This window comes from Eptatretus burgeri, chromosome 4 (genome assembly GCF_056783735.1).
Source record: "Eptatretus burgeri isolate ZD-2024b chromosome 4, Ebu_testis_v1, whole genome shotgun sequence".
Lineage (NCBI taxonomy): Eukaryota > Metazoa > Chordata > Myxini > Myxiniformes > Myxinidae > Eptatretus > Eptatretus burgeri.
This window is the reverse complement of record NC_140964.1, coordinates 133,696,499-133,722,309: the sequence shown is the minus strand read 5'-3', so window position 1 is coordinate 133,722,309 and position 25,811 is coordinate 133,696,499. Positions and strand designations below refer to the sequence as shown.

At 48.5% G+C, this 25,811-nt stretch overlaps 1 protein-coding gene across 5 annotated transcripts in view; it reads left to right on the top strand.

The window, feature by feature from the left end:
* The window catches only part of LOC147029161 (membrane metallo-endopeptidase-like 1), a 154,489-nt gene that overhangs the window by 69,754 nt on the left and 58,924 nt on the right, over positions 1–25,811 (top strand). For 4 of the 5 annotated variants that reach the window (XM_085876259.1, XM_085876258.1, XM_085876263.1 and 1 more), the window contains exon 14: positions 12,851–12,949. The exons of the other annotated variant lie outside the window; for it this stretch is intronic. In XM_085876259.1, the coding sequence (XP_085732385.1) occupies positions 12,851–12,949 (99 nt within the window). The remainder of the gene's footprint in view (positions 1–12,850; positions 12,950–25,811) is intronic. 5 annotated transcript variants of the gene reach the window in all.

Below are 25,811 nucleotides of genomic sequence, written 5' to 3'. Positions count from 1 at the left end.
TTTGGCACATGTTTTTACGCCGGATGCCCTTCCTGACGCAACCCTGGTCGCCTCTTACGACACACAGGAATATGGTACACCTATTTTAACCGGGGTATACACCGGCCCAGTACACTAGTACTCATTTCGCCGACCTCGGAAATATGACAGGCTGAGTGAACCCCCTGGTGTATTAATTCAGTGGCCCAACGGGGATTGAACTCAGGACCTTTTGGATCCCAAGCCGCTGCCCTAACCACTGCGCCAACACCAGGCTATTGTGAGTGCCAGAGGAGAGTATGTGCGTGAAACTTGGGCAGCGGAAGGAAGCCTCACCCTGGAGATTTGGGCGGCGGGGGGGGGGCTATAAAAACAACCGCACTCAGACACGCAAGCAGCTGTGAAGAGGCATGAGCTGAGGGCATAAGCTACTGTCTGCCAACCTGCTTTGGTCATCAGCTGTTGTCTTCCTAGCAAAAAACTGAGGGCAGTTCTCGAAGCAGGAAGAGTAAGGGTGAGCCAGTTCACAGCCTCACATGGATTCCGGATCGAATCAGCATCCGGAGCATCCCACACCAACGCAAGAGAGCCTGACGCTCGTGCCCATGGTGTGCATCTGAACGTCCCAGGAGAAAGAAAGACCAACAAACAAACCTCTGCCCCATCCATCCTGTCTGTTCCTTCATTGTCCTGTGTCCTCACCCAAGTCTGTCTGCAATAAGCTTGGTTTAAGGTTTAGGCAAGCACCCCCATCACTGTCTGCTTCAGCACACAAACCAGATTTCTATTTAATCTTCATTCTTTGTTTTCGTGCTGTGCACCACATCCTCATAAATGTATTAAACCTATTTTTCAAGTGTATTTCCTGTGGATCTGGATCCATGGAATCACCGTCCAGCGTAACCAAATTCCCCTTAAAAACCATGCGGGCACGCTGAAACCACAACCCGGCCAAGTTAAATATTCTCAACCACACGGCACAATAGAGCCGTCGCTGTGCAAAACGCCTACACTCAGAATCTTGGGAGTTCATCTCTGGCAGACTCGCGTCACCCATTATAAGAAGACCGAGTCCGTGATAATACGATCCCGAGCATTCAGCATTTGAATACCTTTAACAAATCTAACTTCGTCAATGTCTCTCATGTTGATTAAAAAATGAATCACCAATGCACTACTTATTAGCTGCAATTCAGATAGCGGCACCTCCATCGTCAAAAAGTGGAGAAACTGAAGAGTATTTCAGCCGAACACGTCAAATCGTCTCGCAAGCTTTTTTCACGCGTATCCTTCAAACATTTAAATTTATGTAATGATCCCGGATTGGCATGCGGCTCCATTGTCAGTTTTGGGCATTCATTTGTGTCGTCACAACCAAACAATATTCCGAAGTTCATTTCTTGTTAAAATGGGGTGAAATTCCTTTTGGATTTTTTTTTCCTGAATTCAGGAATTTCGAAATGACGTGTGAATGCCAACAAGACTTTTGTACATGCGCTGTGTATGTAATGCCGTTTCAGTGACTCGGTTCTGCTCGCCGCTGCAGTTGCTAGCGCAAAATCTGGAAGCCAAATTCGTCGTTTTAACATAAATTTCAGTACTAAAACGAAAGAGTGGCAATTTAGAAATGGTTAGCCATAATTATTGTGTTTCTGGATGCATATCGGACTCGCGGAAATTCTACTAAAATACACAATTTGGTGTCTGTTTGTTTGACCGCGATACATTCAGTCGGTACTTATCCAATTTCAACCAAACTTGACAGGGGGAGTAAGGGTCACATGGTGGAGGTGATGGCGACTTAATCTGTCTGCTCCCCCGGAATATCCCCAAAAATCTGTGTTAAGGTGTATAGATAGCTTATCGTGGCATTTTTCCAAAGCAACTTCTAAAAACAAAAGTAACAAGAAAAAGAGCAATCAGAGATTGCAGACCCTCATCAGGACTTGCTTTGTGTGGTGTTGGTGAAGTTTCACGCGGCGTATTTTGTGTGGTGTTTGTGTACTGGTGTGTTCCGTAATGAATAAGATGCATAATTCGAACTGCCACTTTACAACTGCTAACAATAATAACCGGTTCAGCCATTTCAAAGAAGATTTTTTAAGGTTTTTATTTTTTATTTTTAAGCAATATGCCTGCCGAATCATGCGACCAACGATATCATCCCAAAAAAAATTGTGGACCATTTTATTCCTAAATGACCCTCAAAAATTTTCATACTGATCGGATGTGGCGTTCTACATATGCAATTATGATGTCATAATGAAGGCACCTATGATATAGTACAAAATCACACTCATTTCCCATGAGGAGCACTTGCCAAATGCCGTTTTAATTTTTTCCTTGCTGCGGGTTCAGAGATACAGTGGTCCAAAGTTTTTTTTTCCTTTTTTCCAACATGGCTGCCACACCACGTGATCTATGACGTCATAATTTATCATTAAAACATTCTACATGAGTCGTCGTACCAATGGTGAAAAATTCGTCTCGATCTGATAAGCGGTTGCAGAGAAAAACACCTTAGTTCTGTGTGAACAAACAGACAGACAAACGGACAAACAAACAAAGGACCCAACAAGCCGGTAAGCGACATGGGTGGTCGCTATATAATTGCATACTAGTCATTCAGTTTTTGACGGATCGGGCTGAAATTTTTTGACAAAGATGTTGATTGTCGTGCGCATAAAATCCTGGAAGCCGATTTTTGATTTTCGAAAAAAAAATATATAAATATTTTTCGGATTTTTTTCAAAAAATTTAAAAGTCCCGTTGCTCGGCAATGGTGGCGTCCATAGCAACGGTGCTCAAAAGCATACAACTAGATCCTGGTATGAACCTACTAGTCAAGTTTCATCAAAATCGGTTTACTACTCTGGCCTCCAGAGCTGTCCATTACATACATACAGACAGACGGAAAACCTGAGAATAACGGTAGTCTAGCGACCACCCAACAAAGGACCCAAAAGTAATACCCTCTCCTTCGGTGAGGGTAATAACAACACTCATGATAATAGCATCATATTAATGTTATTACAAAATGATGTTAATAAGAACAAGTCTGGAGACGGCGATGGTTCACGAGCAATGTACACGGTTCGCCTTTTTTTAATTTTTTTGACCTTCGAGGGGACGCCACGGGCAAACTGGCGGGATTCGGGAAAGACGTAAATGATGAAAGTTTTAGTACTCGAAGTGCACGACTTGCATCCCGACTTTCATTCAAAACAGTTGAAAACCCTAGGAGCTCGATGCCCAATTTATTGATTTTTTTGACATTTTCTAAGTTTGTGACCTTGTGACCTTGACCTTGGTACGAAAATGAAAAATCGAACTCCGATTTTTCGGAGTTTCGAACTCCGAACTGGGGCTTTGCAGGTGCCATTGGGCTAACCAAATACCGAAACCCCTGCCAGATTTGACAAACCCCCTCGGAGAAGATCTAACTTGAAATCGACTACACACCCCCTCGACTACACACCCCTACACATCGACAAACCCCCTCGACTACACAAATCGACCACACCCCAAAAAACATGTGTTTTTTGGGGTGTGGCTCCATCCATAATGGGCGCAGCACGCCCATTCTCAGGAAAACACAACTAGATCATGATATAAACCTCCCACCCAAATTTTATCAGGATTGGTTCAAAACCCACGGAGCTATGTTCAGGACAGACAGACCGACAGACACACACACATAACGAATATAGTGGTCACTTACTGACGCGTGAACCAATAATCTTCCCTCTCCCCAAGGGGTTTTTCCTCCGTTCACAGACACCACGTTAACGTTTATAAATACCTTATTGTGGCGTTTTGTGGGACACCCCTACCGGAAGTTAAAAAAAAAACTACAAACACATATGATTACTTTTTTAAACAATCGCTACTGCTGTTTAACACTAAACTGAAAGGGAGGAATCCCGACGTTCTTGAGGCATTCTATGCTCATCACGTCTCCCCCAGACTAACGGACCCGAGACTCGATCTACTGTAATCTACATACGCCGAGAGGATAACAACATGACCATTCCTGCTGCTTCCATTGTCAGTGGGTGTACTGGTATCGGAAATACGAGAAATACCCCCCCCACCCCACCCCCGCACCACCCCCCAACATGATTAAGAGTAAAATTATTCTTTTTGAAAGTTGATTTTAAACTTACAATGTGCATTCACAAGTCTCAGATATGTCCTTCCCATCAGTGTTCAGAAGCACCCAAACCAGATGCAGTTTCTCCCTCCAACACCTTCGCTGTGTCGAGGCAAACACCCCAGCTTTCTCTCATGTACTTTTCCAAGTATTTTTGGCTTCTTTTTGAAGCTTTCGGAGGCATTATCGGTGAAAATCCTGATCGCGCACGCACGATAGGGTCACGTCATTTCGAAAGTCCCGTATTTAAAATTGATGAAGGTCATGTGTTTACTTCATCCTGTTCTTGACAAGAAGTTCAGCATCTGAACAATAAATATCCAGGTTGGATCACATCAAAAACTAAATTTTTGTACAAAGGCATTGTCTTTTATTGGCTATATTTTTCTTTGTATCATAAAATATTCGGGCTTATTGAGGACTTAATTGAAGTTGTATAGATTGATAATAATGAGTGATGGTGATCAGATTTCAAGAAAAATGAATGAGTAACGCTCCTCTGGTTTAGCTCTCTCCTCTCTCTCAGTCCTATGACTCCATCATGCATCCCTATTCATCCAGTAACTCCCTCCTGGTCACACTTCCACTATTTAAGCTGACTGCACACCTCACCTGTTGTAGTTCTCATTCTCAAGCAAGTAGAACTGCCTTCCAGAGGTGGTGCTATCTCTCCCTCTTCCCTGCAAGGCTTCAAGCAGGTGGTGCATTGCCACATCATTGTCACCTCTCTCCCACCCCCATTATTGCCCAGAATCCCCCCATGAAACCTCCTAACCTTAACCTCTTCTTACTTGAAAGGTTGCAGTTCTCTGTCTCTCTGTCTCTCTGTCTTTCTTCCCATATTTAAAATTTTTCTCTCTTTCTCTGTCTCTGTCTGTCTCTGTATATTCCTGTTCATTAATTCCCTTGATTATTGGGTGTAAGAGTTGCCCCAGTGCCCTCTTGTCAGTTCACACCTTTTCCATCACCTAGCTCTTCCAAGAACCTTGATGTTGTAGAGAAATTAAAACACTTGACAAGTTGAGTTGAAGTGAACTTATCACAGTCGGATTTGCGGGACTCGGATGAAATGGCAATGTGGTCGCACTTTTAAGGGTGGGAGAGAAAAGCAAGGATTTGGTAAACATACAGATGGCGTGGGGTGGGGTGGGGTGGGGTGGGGAGGGGGCTATATAAAGAGCATCGAGGTGAAAGGAAAGCTTTCATTTTGGAAGATTAGCCAGCAAGGGATGAATAGATATATCATATGGAACCTTCAGAAGCTGAGGGCATTTGCTCCAATGTATACCAAAAGAGAGATGGAAGACAGTGGGGTCATTAAGTTCTCAGCAGTGAAAGAGGAGCAGGACTTGTACTTCATCCTCATGATGGATAATTCCAATGATTCCCAGATCTTACATTGTACTTTTTTAATATACATTGTTGAGGCTCATGGAAGGAAACAAACTGGAAAGGTAGGAAGACCAGAAGATCAAGGGGATGGGGAGAAGGACATATGGGGTGAACAAGCAGCACGTAAGCTGAATGAAACAGCAAGATGAGGAAGGGGAAGTGTGGATGAAACAGAAAAGAAACAAATCAACCGACAGTTAACAAATGAGAAGAGGTGAGGAAGAGGGGGGTAAAAAACACCAATAACCTGGAAAAAGAGAGTGCTTCAGAATGGGATAATTTGGGGGTAGAAGAGATCATGAATATGGTAGGGGATGATATGAGGTAGGAGTAAAGAGCTGCTTTGAAGCACTGAAGGAAAGAATGGGACCGGAGAGAGTAGGGAGGTTTGTTCTATGAGTGAGAAAAAAGAGTGATAAATGAGTGGAGGTGAGTAGTGAGCCTGCATTTTGGGAGTTTAACAAGAAGAGGGTTACTGGTAGACCGTGCGCTCCCTGCAGGAACCTGGGCGAGATAGAGCCAAGAGGGCAGAGGGTGCAAGACCAAAATGGAGGTGGTTGAATACAGAGAGGCCACCAACCTGACTGTGATGCAAAATTTACAGACCTAGAACCTCAGCTTCATCACACGACATCGCAAATATTTTGAGACCCTTATCTTCCACGGCATCAAGAAGGGAAATGTGTGAGGCAGGGGGCGCCAGCTCAAAGGGGAGGCCAGTACTCCATTAAGCTGTGGATGAAGACCTTGTAGATCGTCAAAAGTTCAGATTGGCCAAGGAAAGACCCTACATGACGAAGGATGCCCAGTCCATGGTGGATTTGGAGGCCATCTTGAAAATATGGTCTGCCCAAAAAAGATCATGGCTAATGGTGAGGCCCAAAAGTTTGAGTGACTTAACCTCTTCAGGAAATAGATGGGAGGTTTTGCCAGAAAGTCCTCTCAAAGAGACAGGATGAGTTTGTGGGATTTGTTGGAGGTTGAAAGACACGTTCCAAGTTTTGGACTAGCTCCTGATTCTATCAATATCTGCAGAGAGGGAGGAAGTTACTGCCCGCCTGTCTGAAGGATGAGAAATGATACAGTACAGGGTGGAATCGTCAGTAATGAGATAAGCAGGATTTTCAAAAGAGTCGGAAAAATCATTGATGATAATGAGGAACAACACCGGGCCCAGGGAATACTATTTTCATGAGTGCAAGGTGGAATGCAGGATCCACAGTCCAGAGGAGACATCAATGCCCCATTTGTGCGACATATTGTTTTTTTTTTAACCAAATCCGCAAACAATGATTGCAGTGCTCAATAAGGATCGTTTGCAGTGCTTTTCCTCATCAGGTACGCCTAATTAGCTTGTGACTATCTCTATCAGGTGGTGAAGTTTCGTGAAGATCGGAGTAAAAATTTGTGACCTGTAGATGATTGACATGGAAACAGATGGACAGAAGAAAAGCGAGAATTGTTTCGCAATACATGTCCCACCCGATGTGATATTTTCTAAGTCCCAAAAGGTGTACATCTGTGAAAAATTGACGAAACGCCCTGAATTCAAACTTTCTTTCTGGAGGTTGTCATAATAAAGCCATGCACCAAGTTTCAGTTGACTATGCTAAAGGGTATGAGGAACAAAGTCTGCAATATACCTCTCGCTGCATATTTCAAAACACCTCTGTACTGGAAAATGTGGGGACAGGAATGTGAGACTGTAAAGGGTGGGGACTTTGAACACCTTCTCTCACCTGGAGCCACACTACACGATACACATTTACATGGAGAATTTACGTCCCCTCCATCCTCCTCTACTGCCACCAAGACCACTGGCAAATATAAAACACCCCTATGCATTAATTGAGGTCATGCTGATCCGATGTAGCAAGTGTCGATGGAATCGCCCTTCAACTGGAGGAGAAGTTGCACGACAAACACGCAAACACATAAACACACACTGGTCCGTGAATTATAGGAAGGATTTTTTGACATGAGCAAGAGCACTAAGCAGTTAACCCAAAAAGTGTTGAATACAAGCTTCATATCATGGAACAAAACGGTCATTTTTTTCATAAATTACTCTTTGTGAAAAGCAATCAACAGTTTCCTTGGATTCCTTTGGCATGTTGATTCGCGTAGGTAAACCATGCGAACCACAGTACGGGCAATACGATGACATACAGGACAAGGAACTTTGGTGCAGGAGGTCACTTGGCCCATCATGCCTGAACGACATCAACCTCAGATACAAACTCCCATCCAAACACAAGAGACCGACAAGTTCTGACAATATCCCCGAACTCCTCCATCTCCAATTGAATTCCAAGCAGTACAGTTTTATGGTGAATGGTTGTGGAACACCATGTCCAGGTTTACGTATGAGTGCATTCTTCCGTGCTGGCTCACCAGACAATTTTTTTTTTCTGGACACATTCTGACTTGCTGCAAAATGCTGGCTATCTGAAGTTTGACAAATATAAACGGTTTTGTGATTTCCCTCCAATGGTCAGGAAATAGGACTTTGAAGGGAGGCCGTATCCCCTTATTTTTGGAGCATTTCATCGATTTTCTCCAGATTAAAAAATAAAGATAAATCTCATGCTCTGTTCATGAGAGAAGCATCTCGAATGATTTCCGAGAAATGCACCTTTAAAGATCGAATTGTGACTATGGAATAGATTGGTCTTAACAAGTAAGCTGTGGTCATAATGGTGTTCTACATGTTGAAAAGAGACTTGTGTGAAGATAATTGTAAATATCGAACAAGTTCTAAGATTACAAAATGCTTTTGAAAAACTTATAAACTCATGATGTCATCTTTGAACATTATATGTATCTATAATAATAAGTGTGTGTGTGTGTGTGTGTGTGTTTGTCAGTCTGTTAGTGTGTCTCCTCCATAACTCCAAAAATATGAAACCGAGCAGCCTGAAACTTTGCATGCACACTAAGAAAAGTCCAAGGAATTGCAGAAGTGAAAATTGGGTGTTTGGGTTAATTAAAACATCCCTTTTGAAGATAATTAACAGGCTTATTTAATTATATCCTTCATTAGGCACATCCTCAACCACCTCACTCTCTGTGGGGTCTGAAAATACATCCTGGGTAACCTCGCCGGGGTCTGAAGCCGCCATGTTTTTTGGCCTGCTCAACCATGCCTTGACTTGGAACAGGCCCCAATGATTTCTTAACGACAAAGTTTTTGGGTTTTTTTCCGCTTTCCTCACTCATATTATCGAATGCCTTTTCATCATATGTACAAATCGCTGGATACATTGCAATGCTTATAAACGCCCGGAGACACCAGCGTTCGTCGCTTTCTTTCATTTCTGCATGTGCCATAACCTCGAGAATCTCTTAAAAACTAAGCTGAATGACAAAATTTCAGCTCCCAAATTGAACTTAGCAGCACTTCCGACTGCTAAAAAAATGTTAATTTGTACAATTCGGACATTGCTTGGGTGCCTTTCGGTGGTGGTTTAAATGACAGCTCATTGCTTGCCAAGCCAGCCGTTCCTTATCAACCATTTCATTGGAATGCTTCTTTGAGTGCTTAAGCCACCTGGCGAGCACTCTACAATGTTTGCACTCTCACTGAATAATGTATTTCGATCAACTTTAACAAAGTTGAGGGGCTACTCACCTGCATTGGCCACGTGTTGTTCTGTAGTGAAACCGGTGGAGGCTGGCTCACTGAAAATGTGAAATTTTATTTTATACGGTTTCCCTTTTTTGTACGATCTTCCATGATACGACCTCAGCAGAGATAAATACAAGTAAAAATTAAAAGCTTCTTCAACTGTTTCATGGGGTGCTTGGTGAAGCCACTTGGCGCGCGTTCTTCAGGCTTTAATGGTGATACCACTATTTGATACTGGAGGAAGGAAGGAAGGCACAATAAATTATGTCATCACAATGAGTAAAAAATGTTTTCAGTTGTTGTGAAGTAATGAATCGCCACATCATGGCAGGAAAGCCGAGAGGTATGCATGCTCACTCTGTGCTGTCTTGGCTGGGTTTGAATCCTAACCCAGCTAGAAACTGTCATCATGGTGTTTTACAGGTGGAGTGATTCATCAGTGTGTGTGCTATCTTTTGGATGGACGTTAAACTGGGCGTCACATCTGCCGGAATCCCTCTCCCCACTTCCTCTTTCACCACTCTCCCTCTCTCACTCCTCTGCTTCGTTCAACCCGATCCCATCTCTCTCTCTCTCTCCCTCCCAACCCTCTCCCTGGTCCCTCACACTTTCTCCTCTGTTGAGGGGACTGCAGCATGTACAAATCGGATTCAGAGTGAGCCAACTCGAGGGGTGCAGAGGTCACTGCATGTGTGAGCATTAATACACACAGGCAGGCCTTTGCCAGTTAGATTGCTTGGGTTTTAAATGCTCCCCCCTTGTTTTATATAGAATCGACCTGGCTGTTAAAAAGAAAATGTTGCTGTTTGGGTACATTGTATTGACCTCCCTTCCCTTCCCCTCATGCTGCCTTCTCCAACCCTCCTGCTGCCTTCCCTTTCCCTCTCCTCACAATGCCTTCACTTCCTCTCATGCTGCCTTCCCTTCTTTCCCCCTCACACCGTATTCGCTTCCGATCATGCTGCATTACCTTTCCTTCCCCTCATGCTGCCTTACCTTCCCTTCCCCTCATGCTGCCTTACCTTCCCTTCCCCTCATGCTGCCTTACCTTCCCTTCCCCTCATGCTGCCTTTCCTTCCCTTCCCCTCATGCTGCCTTACCTTCCCTTCCCCTCATGCTACCTTACCTTCCCTTGTCTTCATGCTACCTTACCTTCCCTTGCCTTCATGCTACCTTACCTTCCCTTGCCTTCATGCTACCTTACCTTCCCTTGTCTACATGCTACCTTACCTTCCCTTGCCTTCACGCTACCTTACCTTCCCTTCCCCTCATGCTGCCTTACATTCCCTTCCCCTCATGCTGCCTTCCCTTCCCTTCCCCTCATGCTGCCTTCCCTTCCCTTCCCCTCATGCTGCCTTACCTTCCCTTTCCCTCATGCTGCCTTACCTTCCCTTCCCCTCATGCTGCCTTACCTTCCCTTCCCCTCATGCTGCCTTACCTTCCCTTCCCCTTATGCTGCCTTACCTTCCCTTCCCCTCATGCTGCCTTCCCTTCCCTTCGCCTCATGCTGCCTTCCCTTCGCTCCCCATCATGGTGCCTTACCTTCCCTTCCCCTCATGCTGCCTTACCTTCCCTTCCCCTCATGCTGCCTTACCTTCCCTTTCCCTCATGCTGCCTTACCTTTCCTTCCCATTATGCTGCCTTCCCTTTACCTGTCCCTTAAATTGCTTTCCCTTTCCATCACGCTGCCTCCCCCCTCCCCTCACACTTACCTCCTCCAACCCCCCCCCCATGGACATCTCCCCAAAGTTTCCACGTGCTGTATTAACATGCTGTTTTAACGTACCACACTTTGTTCAGTCCTGTACTCCCTCCCCCCCACCTTCTCCACAAGTCCCACTGTCAAATGCAACTCAAGAACCCTTCTGCTCATGCTTACTTCCTCCCAAACCCTCACCCTCCGCTCTTCCATCCTTCTCACTTCCACTCCACCTCCCCCCCCCGGAGTGTAAAGTGACATTTGACGAGGCGTCACTCTCCTCAACCCCCTCCCCCTTCCTCATTCTTCCTCCCTTCCGCTTCCCTCCCCCTTCCTCTGCTCTCTCCTCTCTCCCTCCCTCCCCTCTCCCTCCCCTTCCGCTTTCTCCCCCATCCTCATTTAATATTCCCACGAGCGAAGTGACCCCAGTACAAGTCTAAAATTAGATCATATCCCATTTGACCTTTATTTCATGTTTTTTACCTTTGTTTTGGTTGTTTGATGTGTTTTGAAGAGGTTCATCAGGCCACCACAAAAAAACTTTAGCTGGGAAGGCTGGGCCCAACAGAGCCGGCCCTCTGACGTCACTGGCTCTGCCAGGTCAGGGGTCATGCGGGGCTCGGCCCGCTCTTGGGCTGGAACGCCGGCCAAGAGCGAGCGGGGAGGGACGAAGTGTGTCATGACTTGAGGTGTGGTCCAGAACTAATAAAAGTGCCCACAGCGGGTGGAAGCAGAGACACTGCGGAGATCGACTTGAGTCGATGGTGAGGAGATGCGGGGAGATGCAAAGGAGATCGATCTGAGAAGAGTCCGGTTCACCACTTCATCAATCAAACTGGCGGGTGATGCCCTCCCACCACCACCCCATTCTCAATCGCCCTCGCCTCACTTGCCAACGCCATGCCGACCCCACAAGTACTGCGACTCCTCCCCCTCCTTGCAATCACGGAGCTGGACATTGCTGACAACACTCCGATATCAGTTTTTGAGCTCAGTGAACCCAACTGTCCTTGACGCACCCCCAGTGTTTAGTCGAGAGTGTCTGATGCCTTAAGGTTTAGTGTAGTTAAGGACTCGTTTCTTCGATGATCTGTTCATGGCACATATCGGATTAGGGGGTAACTGTTGGGGTTATTGAGTTTATTACCCTCACCGGAGGAAAGGGTAAATTGCACTTGGGTCCGTTTTGTCTGTTTGTCTGCACAGAACGTGAGTATGTGTATGAATTACATTCGACCCTTACGAACCCAAAGACCAAAGACCAAAGATCCCGAACACCCTTTAAGACCCTTTACAACACCAATACCCATTGAGACCACGAAGACCTACAGAGACCCAAAGACCTATAAAACTCTTTAGACCTCTAACTACCCCTAAAATGCCTTAGAACCTTTTGAATCCCAAGACCCTTTGAGACCCCTAAGATGTTTTAAACCCTTTCAATCCCAAAGACGCTTAAAGACCCCTTCGATCCTTAAGAACCCTTAAGACCCTGAAGACCCCAAAAACTCTTTAGACCCCAAAGACTCTGAAGATCCTTTAGACCTCAAAGACCTTTTAGAACCCCAACATACTTTAAGACCCTGTAGACCCCTTTACACCCTTTAGAACCCTTTGACCTTTTCGTCCCTCTCTATCATTTTGGACCCTTTGACTCCTTTCTACCCTTTAGACCTTCATATATATATATATATATATATATATATATATATATATATATATATATATATATATATATATATATATATATATATATATATATATATATATATATATATATATATATATATATATACATATATACAGAAAATGAGGTAAAACCGACATTTCAATCAAAGCTTCGTGGCAAGTTAAATAACAAAATAAACTGCCTCGTGCATGTTCTCTCATACCTTCTGTTGTTGAGTTATAATATAATAGTTTTAATACAATAGTTTGAAACAGTCGTTCATGATCTTGTTGTCGATGTCTGTGATCTCGTATTCCCATGGAACGTCAGGTGCAGGACTTGATCTCACTCATTCTCGAGGCGCTTGACAACACCCTGGACGAGGTGCCATGGATGGATAAAGATACAAAGGCTAAAGCTCATGAAAAGGTATCGTTGCTCCTGATTGTACTTGGATTTGCACACCGAGGTTCCTATTCACAAACACCACTTACATTTTATTGGTTAACTAGCAAATACAACCAATCTCTTCACACAGAGAGAGATAGAGAGAGATAGAGATAGAGATAGAGATAGAGATAGAGATAGAGATAGAGATAGAGATAGAGAGAGAGAGGTTGAGAGAGAGAGATAGAGATAGAGATAGAGATAGAGATAGAGATAGAGAGAGAGAGGTTGAGATAGAGAGGTTGAGAGAGAGAGATAGAGATAGAGAGGTTGAGAGAGAGAGATAGAGATAGAGATAGAGATAGAGAGAGAGAGAGAGAGAGAGAGAGAGAGAGAGAGAGAGAGAGAGAGAGAGAGAGAGAGAGAGAGAGAGAGAGAGAGAGAGAGAGAGAGAGAGAGAGAGAGAGAGAGAGAGAGAGAGAGAGAGAGAGAGAGATATAGAGATATAGATGTGGGGTGGAGGAGCTCAGAGGGGGTGAGGAAGGGTGGAGATAGGAGGGTGAGGAAGGGGGAAGAGCGAAGGAGCCTCACCAAACGTCACTGGAGAGGGGATGGGGTTTGGAAGGAGGTAAGCATGAGGGGAGGAGAGGAAGGCAGTATGAGGGAAAGGGAAAGGGAAGGCAGTGTGAGGGTAAGGGAAGGCAGTGTGAGGGGAAGGGAAGGCAGCGTGAGGGGAAGGGAAGGCAGCGTGAGGGGAAGCGAAGGCAGCGTGAGGGGAAGGGAAGGCAGCGTGAGGGGAAGGGAAAGGGAAGGCAGCGTGAGGGGAAGGGAAGGCAGCGTGAGGGGAAGGGAAGGCATCGTGAGGGGAAGGGAATGGATGGCAACGTGAGGGGAAGAGAATGCAGTGTGAGAGGAAGGGAATGGAAGGCAACATGAGGGGAAGATAATGCAGTGTGAGGGGAAGGGAATGGAAGGCAACATGAGAGAAAAGAATGCAGTGTGAGGGGAATGGAAGGCAACGTGAGGGGAAGGGAATGGAAGGCAACATGACGGGAAGAGAATGTGGTGTTGGAGGAACGGAATGGAAGGCAGTGTGCGGGTTAAGGAATGCAGAGTGACGGGTGGGGAAGGAAAGGTAGTGTGGTGGGAGGGGAAGGGAAGGGCGATAAAACGCATCCAAACCAACATTTCTTTCACGGGCAGGTTCTATATAAAACCGGTGGGGAGCATTTAAAACCCACGTTATCGACCTGGCTAAGGCCTGCCTGCATACCTGCTTGCCCACGCAGTGATCTCTGCACCCCCTCCAGTCAGCTCTCTCCAAATCTAAATCGGACATGCTGTATTATGAGGAAGCAGTTTTTAATTCAAAACTAAACCGTCTGTCCTGACTGTCCCCTTAACAGTGGTGGAAGGGAGAGGAGTGGGTAGCAGGGGGAGGGGCAAGGTGTGGGAGAGAAAGGGAGGGAGAGAGAGGGAGCTGGGGGTTTTAGTGAGAGTGAGAGCATTGGGAGAGGGAGTGAGAGCGTTGGGAGAGAGAGTGAGAGCGTTGGGAGAGAGAGTGAGAGCGTTGGGAGAGAGAGTGAGAGCGTTGGGAGAGAGAGTGAGAGCGTTGGGAGAGAGAGTGAGAGCGTTGGGAGAGGGAGTGAGAGCATTGGATGAGGGAGTGAGAGTGAGAGCATTGGGAGAGGGAGTGAGAGTGAGAGCGTTTGGAGAGGGAGTGAGAGCATTGGGAGAGGGAGTGAGAGCGTTGGGAGAGGGAGTGAGAGCGTTGGGAGAGGGAGTGAGAGCGTTGGGAGAGGGAGTGAGAGCGTTGGGAGAGGGAGTGAGAGCATTGGAAGAGGGAGTGAGAGCATTGGGAGAGGGAGTGAGAGAGAGCGTTTGGAGAGGGAGTGAGAGCGTTGGGAGAGGGAGTGAGAGCGTTGGGAGAGGGAGTGAGAGCGTTGGGAGAGGGAGTGAGAGCATTGGAAGAGGGAGTGAGAGTGAGAGCGTTGGGAGAGAGAGTGAGAGCGTTGGGAGAGAGAGTGAGAGCGTTGGGAGAGGGAGTGAGAGCATTGGAAGAGGGAGTGAGAGTGAGAGCATTGGGAGAGGGAGTGAGAGTGAGAGCGTTTGGAGAGGGAGTGAGAGCGTTGGGAGAGGGAGTGAGAGCGTTGGGAGAGGGAGTGAGAGCGTTGGGAGAGGGAGTGAGAGCGTTGGGAGAGGGAGTGAGAGCGTTGGGAGAGGGAGTGAGAGCGTTGGGAGAGGGAGTGAGAGCGTTGAGAGAGGGAGTGAGAGCATTGGAAGAGGGAGTGAGAGTGAGAGCATTGGGAGAGGGAGTGAGAGTGAGAGCGTTTGGAGAGGGAGTGAGAGCGTTGGGAGAGGGAGTGAGAGCGTTGGGAGAGGGAGTGAGAGCATTAGGAGAGGGAGTGAGAGCGTTGGGAGAGGGAGTGAGAGCGTTGGGAGAGAGAGTGAGAGCATTGGAAGAGGGAGTGAGAGTGAGAGCGTTGGGAGAGGGAGTGAGAGTGAGAGCATTGGATCCTTTAGAACCCTTAAGACCCTGAAGACCCCCCAAAAAAATGAGAGTGAGAGCATTGGGACTTCCGGTTCTGGGTTTGGAGCGACGAGAGGTCTCCTTACGGGCTCTCTGCTGACGTTCTCAAAGTTAAGTTTCCGGTCGTTATCTGTCCCATTTTAACTGTTTAATTTTCTCACCTACATGTTACTGTGTGTTCCAAGTTCGGTTTTGTTTCAAAAATCGTGCTATTTTGTGAGTATTTTTGTCGACGTTCTTACTGGGTGTTTGAGGCCAAGGCCTTGGCCGAGGCTTGAGGCCTACCGGTTCCACTCTGTGTTCGATCATTTTTTTTTTGTTTGTTTTGTTGTTTTTTCTCCCCATAACCTTCAATTTCTATCTTCCCCATAACCTTTAATTTTCATCCTCCCCACTTTCCTAACATCCCCCATTCTCTCAACTTATCTCTTTCTTATCTCAAAAATAAAATAAAATAAAATAAAAAATTATCCAACAACAACAACAACAACACGCTGACCTTCTCCCGATTCTGCTTCCTCTTCTTCCTCTTGGCTTCCTCCTCGTCTTCTTCCTCGATTTTTTTTTTCTACACTTCCATGACCTAATCTGTTGAAAACTCTCAAACATTACTATTAACAACAAAAACGATCTTATAATGCTTCATCTTCCTCTCTCACACATGTGGCACTCTTTACTGTTTCACAATGCACTACTCTTCTGCTATTTCAACAGACTGCTCTCATTTCGAGCTCTCCTTCATTCCTTGCCAAAAAATCCAACTATTACAGCGCTTCTTCTCTCCATTCTCTGAATTCGCCTTCATTGCATCCATCAAGAATTGTGTTAAATCGCATCTCTGACCTAAAACTTTTAAAAACCACAGTTTGCCATGGATGTTCGCTTTCCATCAACCATTCTTTTTTTCCAACTTCATTGCCAACTCACCCCCTCACCCCTCACTCTCACTCTCAGAGCAACCATCCCACTCTTCCTCTCCCTCCAAGCTCTCTCTCACCTCTCTCAAAATTCCCCCTCACCTTCTCCCACCTTTCATCCCCCTCACTCATCCTTCTCAAACTTCCCCCCCCTCTCATCCACCAAGCTCCCTCCCTCCACTGCCCTCTCACCTCCATCTCTTCACTCTACCTCCTCAAATCCTCAACTGCCTTCTTCCTTGTCTCTTGTCCCCCCTCTCCCCCCGCACCACAGAACCCTTTCTCCTCCTCATTCGGCCCCCTCCCTGAGCTATTCTGCAATACCCCACACTCTTTCAACAACCCTCCTTACCTCCCCCCCTCATCCCTTGTCCTACCCTCCCCCTCCACCTACACCCCCTGCACCCAAAGCCTCCTCCCCGACCTCTTCATTAAAAGTGTGGACCTCAAATATCCGGGGCCTTCGCTCAAACCTTTCAGATCTTTCCATGCAGGTTGCCACTGACAAACCTCACATAATCTGCCGAACAGAAACTTTTCTCCCCCAAGACGTGTCTGACTCCCAAGTATCTCTCCCCGGTTAGTCCCTCTTACGGTATGACAGACCTGAGCCTCGTCCTGGTGGAGGTGTTGCTCTCTTCATCAAAGACTCTATTCCTCACTCTCCATGCACTGCTCTCACTCCCCCACACCCCCAGGAATACCTCTGGCTACGGCTTCCCCTCCACTCCCACCTCATGTTTATATGTGTACTGTACCGTCCACCGAACAGTGATGACTCCATCTACACCTCACTATCCGAAAACATGGACCATCTTCTATCTTCTCATCCAAACTCTCTCTTCCTCTTATGTGGTGACTTCAATTGTCATCACACCAGTTGGCTAGGTGTGGGTACCTCTCTCACCTGTCATGGCACCTCAGCAAAAGCTTTCTGTGACTCATTAGGACTGACTCAATCGGTCAACTTCCCGACCCAGATCTCAACCAATGGTACTCCATCTCCTCTGGATCTGATTTTGATAAATTTCCCTGACAATATCTGCTGCTCTTCCTTCGCTCCTACTGGTTCTTCTGACCACGTCCTTGTCAAAGTGGACATCTCTCTGGCTGTTATCAGAGAACCACCTCACCGCCGTCGAGTCTGGTATTTCACTCAAGCCGACTGGCAGGGTCTCCGAGCAACCATCAAACTTACAGACTGGTCTCCTATCACTACTTTCTCAAACATCAACTCATCCTGGGAATTCTTTCAAAGAAACTTGCTCCCCCTCATGCACAGATTTATCCCCTCTCGTGTTCAGTTGTCCTACCCTTCCTCCCGCCCTTGGTTTACTGAAGCTTGTGGCGAGGCAGTTGTCCTGAAACAACTTGCCTTTGCCTCATGGAAAGCAAACCCAACTGAGGGAAATCTCAGTTCCTTCCATAAACCTCGGAACAAGTGTGTATCTACCCTCAGGAGAGCCAGAAAACAACATCTTTCTCATCTCAAGTCTGAACTCTCAAACCTCTCTCCCTCCTCAAAATCCTGGTGGCGTTTAATCAAATCAGTTTCTGGTGTATGTTCCCCCTCCATCCCCTCCCTTACCTCAAATGGCCGCACTGCTGATACCACGCGTGATAAAGCTGAATGTCTAAACTCGGTGTTTGCAGCTAAATCTTGTGTCCCAAACCCATCACTATCTCTACCCACTTTACCCAGTCGCACCCAACTGTCCCTGGACTCTGTGTTCTTTTCTCCTGACATGGTGGAGAGCTTGCTTTCAAACCTCGACTCAGATTCTACAACCGGTCCAGACGGCATCAGCCCACGTTTCCTCAAAGCCTGCTCTTCTGCTCTTGCTCACCTTCTCTCTGTTCTATTCACCCTCTCATTTGCCCAAGGTCATCTGCCATCTGCTTGGAAATCTGCAAACATCACCGCCCTGCATAAAAAAGGTGCAAAAACAGATCCCTGGAACTCCAGACCAATCAGCCTTCTCCCAATCATCAACAAGGTTATGGAATCCATCATCGCTTCAGACATGAAATCCTTCCGCTTCTCCAATGGCTTGATTTCCGATCATCAATTTGGTTTCAGACCAGGTCACTCTACCCTGGATATGTTGCTTCTGCTCTCCCATCAATGGATGGAGGTCCTCAATGCCAGACAGGAAATCCGAGCCATATCCCTGGACATATCACGTGCTTTTAACACAGTCTGGCACCCTGCACTACTCACCAAACTCTCTTCCCATGGTATTCAAGGCCATCTCCACTCATGGCTCGCAGACTTCCTCTCCTGTCGCAGTCAACATGTGGCCCTAAATGGAGTTCTTTCATCCCCTCTTCCTGTCCAGGCTGGAGTTCCTCAAGGTGGCGTTCTGGGACCTGTTCTTTTTCTGGTTTTCATCAATGATCTCTCCAACTCTCTGGAAAATCTTCTATTTCTTTGCCGACGACTCCACCCTCTGCCATACCATCTGTCATCCCTCAGACCGGCAAGCAGCAGCTTCTTCGCTCACTGCAGATCTGGATAAAATCACAAACTGGTCCAACACGTGGAACATGTCTTTCAATCCAGACAAATCTCACACTCTCACTATGTCTCTTCGAAAGGACCGTTTAGAAAACCCCCCATCCACTTTCTCAACAATCCTCTGGAAGAAGTCTTTTCTTTCAAGCTTCTGGGTCTCACTATCTGCCATGACCTTTCCTGGGAAAGTCACATTTCCAACGTCGCCTCAAAAGTCAGTCGCCGACTGGGAATCCTCCGTCGTGCAGTCCTTCCTCAGCCCTCTTGAGCTCCTGACCACTTACAAAGCTTTTGTCCGTAGCCTGATGGAGAACTGCTCTCCCCTCTGGGCTGGTGCTCCTGCCTCCCACCTTTCTCGGCTTCACACTGTAGAAACTAGGGCATTTAGGATCATCGGCATCTCCCGCAATGAGGTTGAGTCTTTGGGCCTCTCACTCAATCACCGCAGGTTGGTCGGTGGTCTTTCTGTCTTTAACCGACTCCTCTCCAGCCTTGCCCCCCCCTGCTCTCTCTGTGATTTATCCCCACCACATTTCCACAGGGTGATCAAGGTCCGCCAACAACCCCCTTCTGGTAAAACTACCAAAATCACGAATCACTGCTCATCTTCACTCTTTCATTCGTCTTTTTTCCCACCTTTGGAATAACTTCCTCACTCTAATCTTTCCCATTCTTCCCTCCAGGCCTTCAAAACAGCTGTTCACCACCACCTCTTATCATCCCCCATCCAAATCCTCGATCTTTTCTACCCCCGATAATCCACCCAAGCCCACTTCCTTCAATTCCCCTGCTTTCCTTCTTGAAAGTCCCTGTAATGTCCATCTTCTCTTCGCCATGTTCCCCGTCCCATCCCCATCCCTCTCCCTTCCACAGTTCACCTAATGTGTCTGTTCCCCACTGTTTTGTCCCTTGCACTCCCACCCCTCTTGTCTCATGCCTCCTTGCTGTGAGTTGTGTGTTAGCTCTCATACGAGCCTCGACCAAGGTATACAAAAAAAAAGAGGGAGTGAGAGTGAGAGCATTGGGAGGGGGAGAGGGAGTGAGAGCGTTGGGAGAGGGAGTGAGAGCATTGGAAGAGGGAGTGAGAGTGAGAGCATTGGGAGAGGGAGTGAGAGTGAGAGCGTTGGGAGAGGGAGTGAGTGTGAGAGTGTTGGGAGAGGGAGAGGGAGTGAGAGCGTTGGGAGAGGGAGTGAGAGCATTGGAAGAGGGAGTGAGAGTGAGAGCATTGGGAGAGGGAGTGAGAGTGAGAGCGTTGGGAGAGGGAGTGAGTGTGAGAGTGTTGGGAGAGGGAGTGAGAGCATTGGAAGAGGGAGAGGGAGTGAGAGCATTGGGAGAGGGAGTGAGAGTGAGAGCATTGGAAGAGGGAGTGAGAGTGAGAGCATTGGGAGAGGGAGAGGGAGTGAGAGCATTGGAAGAGGGAGTGAGAGCATTGGAAGAGGGAGTGAGAGGGAGTGAGAGTGAGAGCGTTGGGAGAGGGAGTGAGAGTGAGAGCGTTGGGAGAGGGAGTGAGAGTGAGAGCATTGGAAGAGGGAGAGGGAGTGAGAGCATTGGAAGAGGGAGTGAGAGTGAGAGCATTGGGAGAGGGAGTGAGAGTGAGAGCGTTGGGAGAGGGAGTGAGAGTGAGAGCGTTGGGAGAGGGAGTGAGAGTGAGAGCGTTGGGAGAGGGAGTGAGAGTGAGAGCATTGGAAGAGGGAGAGGGAGTGAGAGCATTGGGAGAGGGAGTGAGAGCATTGGGAGAGGGATAGGGAGTGAGAGCATTGGAAGAGGGAGAGGGAGTGAGAGCATTGGAAGAGGGAGAGGGAGTGAGAGCGTTGGGAGAGGGAGTGAGAGTGAGAGCGTTGGGAGAGGGAGTGAGAGTGAGAGCATTGGAAGAGGGAGAGGGAGTGAGAGCGTTGGGAGAGGGAGTGAGAGTGAGAGCGTTGGGAGAGGGAGTGAGAGTGAGAGCATTGGAAGAGGGAGTGACAGTGAGAGCATTGGAAGAGGGAGAGGGAGTGAGGGCGTTGGGAGAGGGAGTGAGAGTGAGAGCGTTGGGAGAGGGAGTGAGAGTGAGAGCATTGGAAGAGGGAGTGAGAGTGAGAGCATTGGAAGAGGGAGTGAGAGTGAGAGCTTTGGGAGAGGGAGTGAGAGTGAGAGCGTTGGGAGAGGGAGCGAGTGTGAGAGTGTTGGAAGAGGGAGTGAGAGTGAGAGTATTGGGAGAGGGAGTGAGAGTGAGAGCATTGGGAGAGGGAGTGAGAGTGAGAGCATTGGGAGAGGGAGTGAGAGTGAGAGTATTGGGAGAGGGAGTGAGAGTGAGAGCATTGGAAGAGGGAGAGGGAGTGAGAGCATTGGGAGAGGGAGTGAGTGTGAGAGTGTTGGGAGAGGGAGTGAGAGTGCGAGTATTGGGAGAGGGAGTGAGAGCATTGGAAGAGGGAGAGGGGGTGAGAGCATTGGGAGAGGGAGTGGGAGCATTGGGAGAGGGAGTGAGATCATTGAAAGAGGGAGTGAGAGTGAGAGCATTGGGAGAGGGAGAGCGAGTGAGAGCATTGGGAGAGGGAGAGGGAGTGAGAGCATTGGAAGAGGGAGAGGGAGTGAGAGTGTTGGGAGAGGGAGTGAGAGTGAGAGCATTGGAAGAGGGAGAGGGAATGAGAGCATTGGGAGAGGGAGTGAGATCATTGAAAGAGGGAGTGAGAGTGAGAGCATTGGGAGAGGGAGAGCGAGTGAGAGCATTGGGAGAGGGAGAGGGAGTGAGAGCATTGGAAGAGGGAGAGGGAGTGAGAGCGTTGGGAGAGGGAGTGAGAGTGAGAGCATTGGAAGAGGGAGAGGGAGTGAGAGCATTGGAAGAAGGAGTGAGAGTGAGAGCATTGGGAGAGGGAGTGAGAGCATTGGAAGAGGGAGTGAGAGTGAGAGCATTGGGAGAGGGAGTGAGAGTGAGAGCGTTGGGAGAGGGAGTGAGTGTGAGAGTGTTGGGAGAGGGAGAGGGAGTGAGAGCGTTGGGAGAGGGAGTGAGAGCATTGGAAGAGGGAGTGAGAGTGAGAGCATTGGGAGAGGGAGTGAGAGTGAGAGCGTTGGGAGAGGGAGTGAGTGTGAGAGTGTTGGGAGAGGGAGTGAGAGCATTGGAAGAGGGAGAGGGAGTGAGAGCGTTGGGAGAGGGAGTGAGAGTGAGAGCATTGGAAGAGGGAGTGAGAGTGAGAGCATTGGGAGAGGGAGAGCGAGTGAGAGCATTGGGAGAGGGAGAGGGAGTGAGAGCGTTGGGAGAGGGAGTGAGAGTGAGAGCATTGGAAGAGGGAGAGGGAGTGAGAGCATTGGAAGAGTGAGTGAGAGCATTGGAAGAGGGAGTGAGAGTGAGAGCATTGGGAGAGGGAGTGAGAGTGAGAGCGTTGGGAGAGGGAGTGAGAGTGAGAGCGTTGGGAGAGGGAGTGAGAGTGAAAGCATTGGAAGAGGGAGAGGGAGTGAGAGCATTGGAAGAGGGAGAGGGAGTGAGAGCGTTGGGAGAGGGAGTGAGAGTGAGAGCATTGGAAGAGGGAGAGGGAGTGAGAGCATTGGAAGAGGGAGTGAGAGTGAGAGCATTGGGAGAGGGAGTGAGAGTGAGAGCGTTGGGAGAGGGAGTGAGAGTGAGAGCGTTGGGAGAGGGAGTGAGAGTGAGAGCATTGGAAGAGGGAGAGGGAGTGAGAGCATTGGGAGAGGGAGTGAGAACATTGGGAGAGGGAGTGAGAGCATTGGGAGAGGGATAGGGAGTGAGAGCATTGGAAGAGGGAGAGGGAGTGAGAGCATTGGAAGAGGGAGAGGGAGTGAGAGCGTTGGGAGAGGGAGTGAGAGTGAGAGCGTTGGGAGAGGGAGTGAGAGCATTGGAAGAGGGAGAGGGAGTGAGAGCATTAGAAGAGGGAGAGGGAGTGAGAGTATTGGAAGAGGGAGAGCGAGTGAGAGCATTGGGAGAGAGAGTGAGAGCGTTGGGAGAGGGAGTGAGAGCGCTGAGAGAGGGAGTGAGAGTGAGAGCATTGGGAGAGGGAGTGAGAGTGAGAGCATTGGAAGAGGGAGAGGGAGAGAGAGCATTAGAAGAGGGAGAGGGAGTGAGAGCATTGGAAGAGGGAGAGGGAGTGAGAGCATTGGAAGAGGGAGAGCGAGTGAGAGCATTGGGAGAGGGAGTGAGAGCATTGGGAGAGGAAGTGAGGTCATTGAAAGAGGGAGTGAGAGTGTTGGGAGAGGGAGTGAGAGCATTGGAAGAGAGAGTGAGAGTGAGAGCAGTGGGAGAGGGAGAGGGAGTGAGAGCATTGGAAGAGGGAGTGAGAGCATTGGAAGAGGGAGAGGGAGTGAGAGCATTGGAAGAGGGAGTGAGAGCATTGGAAGAGGGAGAGGGAGTGAGAGTATTGGAAGAGAGAGTGAGAGTGAGAGCATTGGAAGAGGGAGTGAGAGTGAGAGCGATGGTAGAGGGAGTGAGAGGGAGAGCGTTGGGAGAGGGAGTGAGAGTGAGAGCGTTGGGAGAGGGAGTGAGAGTGAGAGCATTGGAAGAGGGAGAGGGAGTGAGAACATTGGGAGAGGGAGTGAGAGCATTGGGAGAGGGAGTGAGAGTGTTGGGAGAGAGAGTGAGAGCATTGGAAGAGTGGTGAGAGTGAGAGCATTGGGAGAGGGAGAGGGAGTGAGAGCATTGGGAGAGGGAGTGAGAGCATTGGGAGAGGGAGTGAGAGTGAGAGCATTGGGAGAGGGAGTGAGAGCATTGGAAGAGGGAGTGAGAGTGAGAACATTGGTAGAGGGAGAGGGAGTGAGAGCATTGGAAGAGGGAGTGAGAGTGAGAGCATTGGAAGAGGGAGTGAGAGTGAGAGCATTGGGAGAGGGAGTGAGAGTGATAGCATTGGAAGAGGGAATGGGAGTGAGAGCATTGGAAGAGGGAGTGAGAGTGAGAGCATTGGGAGAGGGAGTGAGAGTGAGAGCATTGGAAGAGGGAGAGGGAGTGAGAGCATTGGGAGAGGGAGTGAGATCATTGAAAGAGGGAGTGAGAGTGAAAGCATTGGAAGAGGGAATGGGAGTGAGAGCATTGGAAGAGGGAGTGAGAGTGAGAGCATTGGGAGAGGGAGTGAGAGTGAGAGCATTGGAAGAGGGAGAGGGAGTGAGAGCATTGGGAGAGGGAGTGAGATCATTGAAAGAGGGAGTGAGAGTGAGAGCATTGGGAGAGGGAGAGGGAGTGAGAGCATTGGGAGAGGGAGAGGGAGTGCGAGCATTGGAAGAGGGACTGAGAGTGAGAGCATTGGAAGAGGGAGAGGGAGTGAGAGCATTGGAAGAGGGAGTGAGAGTGAGAGCATTGGGAGAGGGAGTGAGAGTGAGAGCATTGGGAGAGGGAGTGAGAGTGAGAGCGTTGGGAGAGGGAGTGAGAGTGAGAGCATTGGAAGAGGGAGAGGGAGTGAGAGCATTGGAAGAGGGAGTGAGAGTGAGAGCATTGGGAGAGGGAGTGAGAGTGAGAGCGTTGGGAGAGGGAGTGAGAGTGAGAGCGTGGGAAGAGGGAGTGAGAGTGAGAGCATTGGAAGAGGGAGTGAGAGTGAGAGCATTGGGAGAGGGAGTGAGAGTGAGAGCGTTGGGAGAGGGAGTGAGTGTGAGAGTGTTGGAAGAGGGAGTGAGAGTGAGAGTATTGGGAGAGGGAGTGAGAGTGAGAGCATTGGGAGAGGGAGTGAGAGTGAGAGCATTGGGAGAGGGAGCGAGAGTGAGAGCATTGGAAGAGGGAGAGGGCTTGAGAGCATTGGGAGAGGGAGTGGGAGCATTGGGAGAGGGAGTGAGATCATTGAAAGATTGAGTGAGAGTGAGAGCATTGGGAGAGGGAGTGAGAGTGAGAGTATTGGGAGAGGGAGTGAGAGCATTGGAAGAGGGAGAGGGAGTGAGAGCATTGGAAGAGGGAGAGTGAGTGAGAGCATTGGGAGAGGGAGTGAGAGCATTGGGGGAGGGAGTGAGATCATTTAAAGAGGGAGTGAGAGTGAGAGCATTGGGAAGAGGGAGTGAGAGAGAGCATTGGAAGAGGGAGTGAGAGTGTGAGCATTGGAAGAGGGAGTGAGAGTGAGAGCATTGGGAGAGGGAGTGAGAGTGAGAGCATTGGAAGAGGGAGAGGGAGTGAGAGTGAGAGCGTTGGGAGAGGGAGTGAGAGTGAGAGCGTTGGGAGAGGGAGTGAGAGTGAGAGCATTGGAAGAGGGAGAGGGATTGAGAAGATTGGAAGAGGGAGTGAGAGTGAGAGCATTGGTAGAGGGAGTGAGAGTGAGAGCGTTGGGAGAGGGAGTGAGGGTGAGAGCATTGGAAGAGGGAGAGGGAGTGAGAGCATTGGAAGAGGGAGTGAGAGTGAGAGCATTGGAAGAGGGAGAGGGAGTTAGAGCATTGGAAGAGGGAGTGAGAGTGAGAGCATTGGAAGAGGGAGTGAGAGTGACAGCATTGGGAGAGGGAGTGAGAGCATTGGAAGAGGGAGAGGGAGTGAGAGCATTGGGAGAGGGAGTGAGAGCATTGGGAGAGGGAGTGAGAGTGAGAGCAGAGGGAGAGGGAGTGAGAGCATTGGGAGAGGGAGAGGGAGTGAGAGCATTGGGAGAGGGAGTGAGAGTGAGGGCGTTGGAAGAGGGAGTGAGAGTGAGAGCATTGGAAGAGGGAGTGAGAGTGAGAGGAGTGGAAGAGGGAGTGAGAGTGAGGGCGTTGGGAGAGGGAGTGAGTGTGAGAGTGTTGGAAGAGGGAGTGAGAGTGAGAGTATTGGGAGAGGGAGTGAGAGTGAGAGCATTGGGAGAGGGAGTGAGAGTGAGAGTATTGGGAGAGGGAGTGAGAGTGAGAGCATTGGAAGAGGGAGAGGGAGTGAGAGCATTGGGAGAGGGAGTGGGAGCATTGAAAGAGGGAGTGAGAGTGAGAGCATTGGGAGAGGGAGTGAGAGTGAGAGTATTGGGAGAGGGAGTGAGAGCATTGGAAGAGGGAGAGGGAGTGAGAGCATTGGGAGAGGGAGTGGGAGCATTG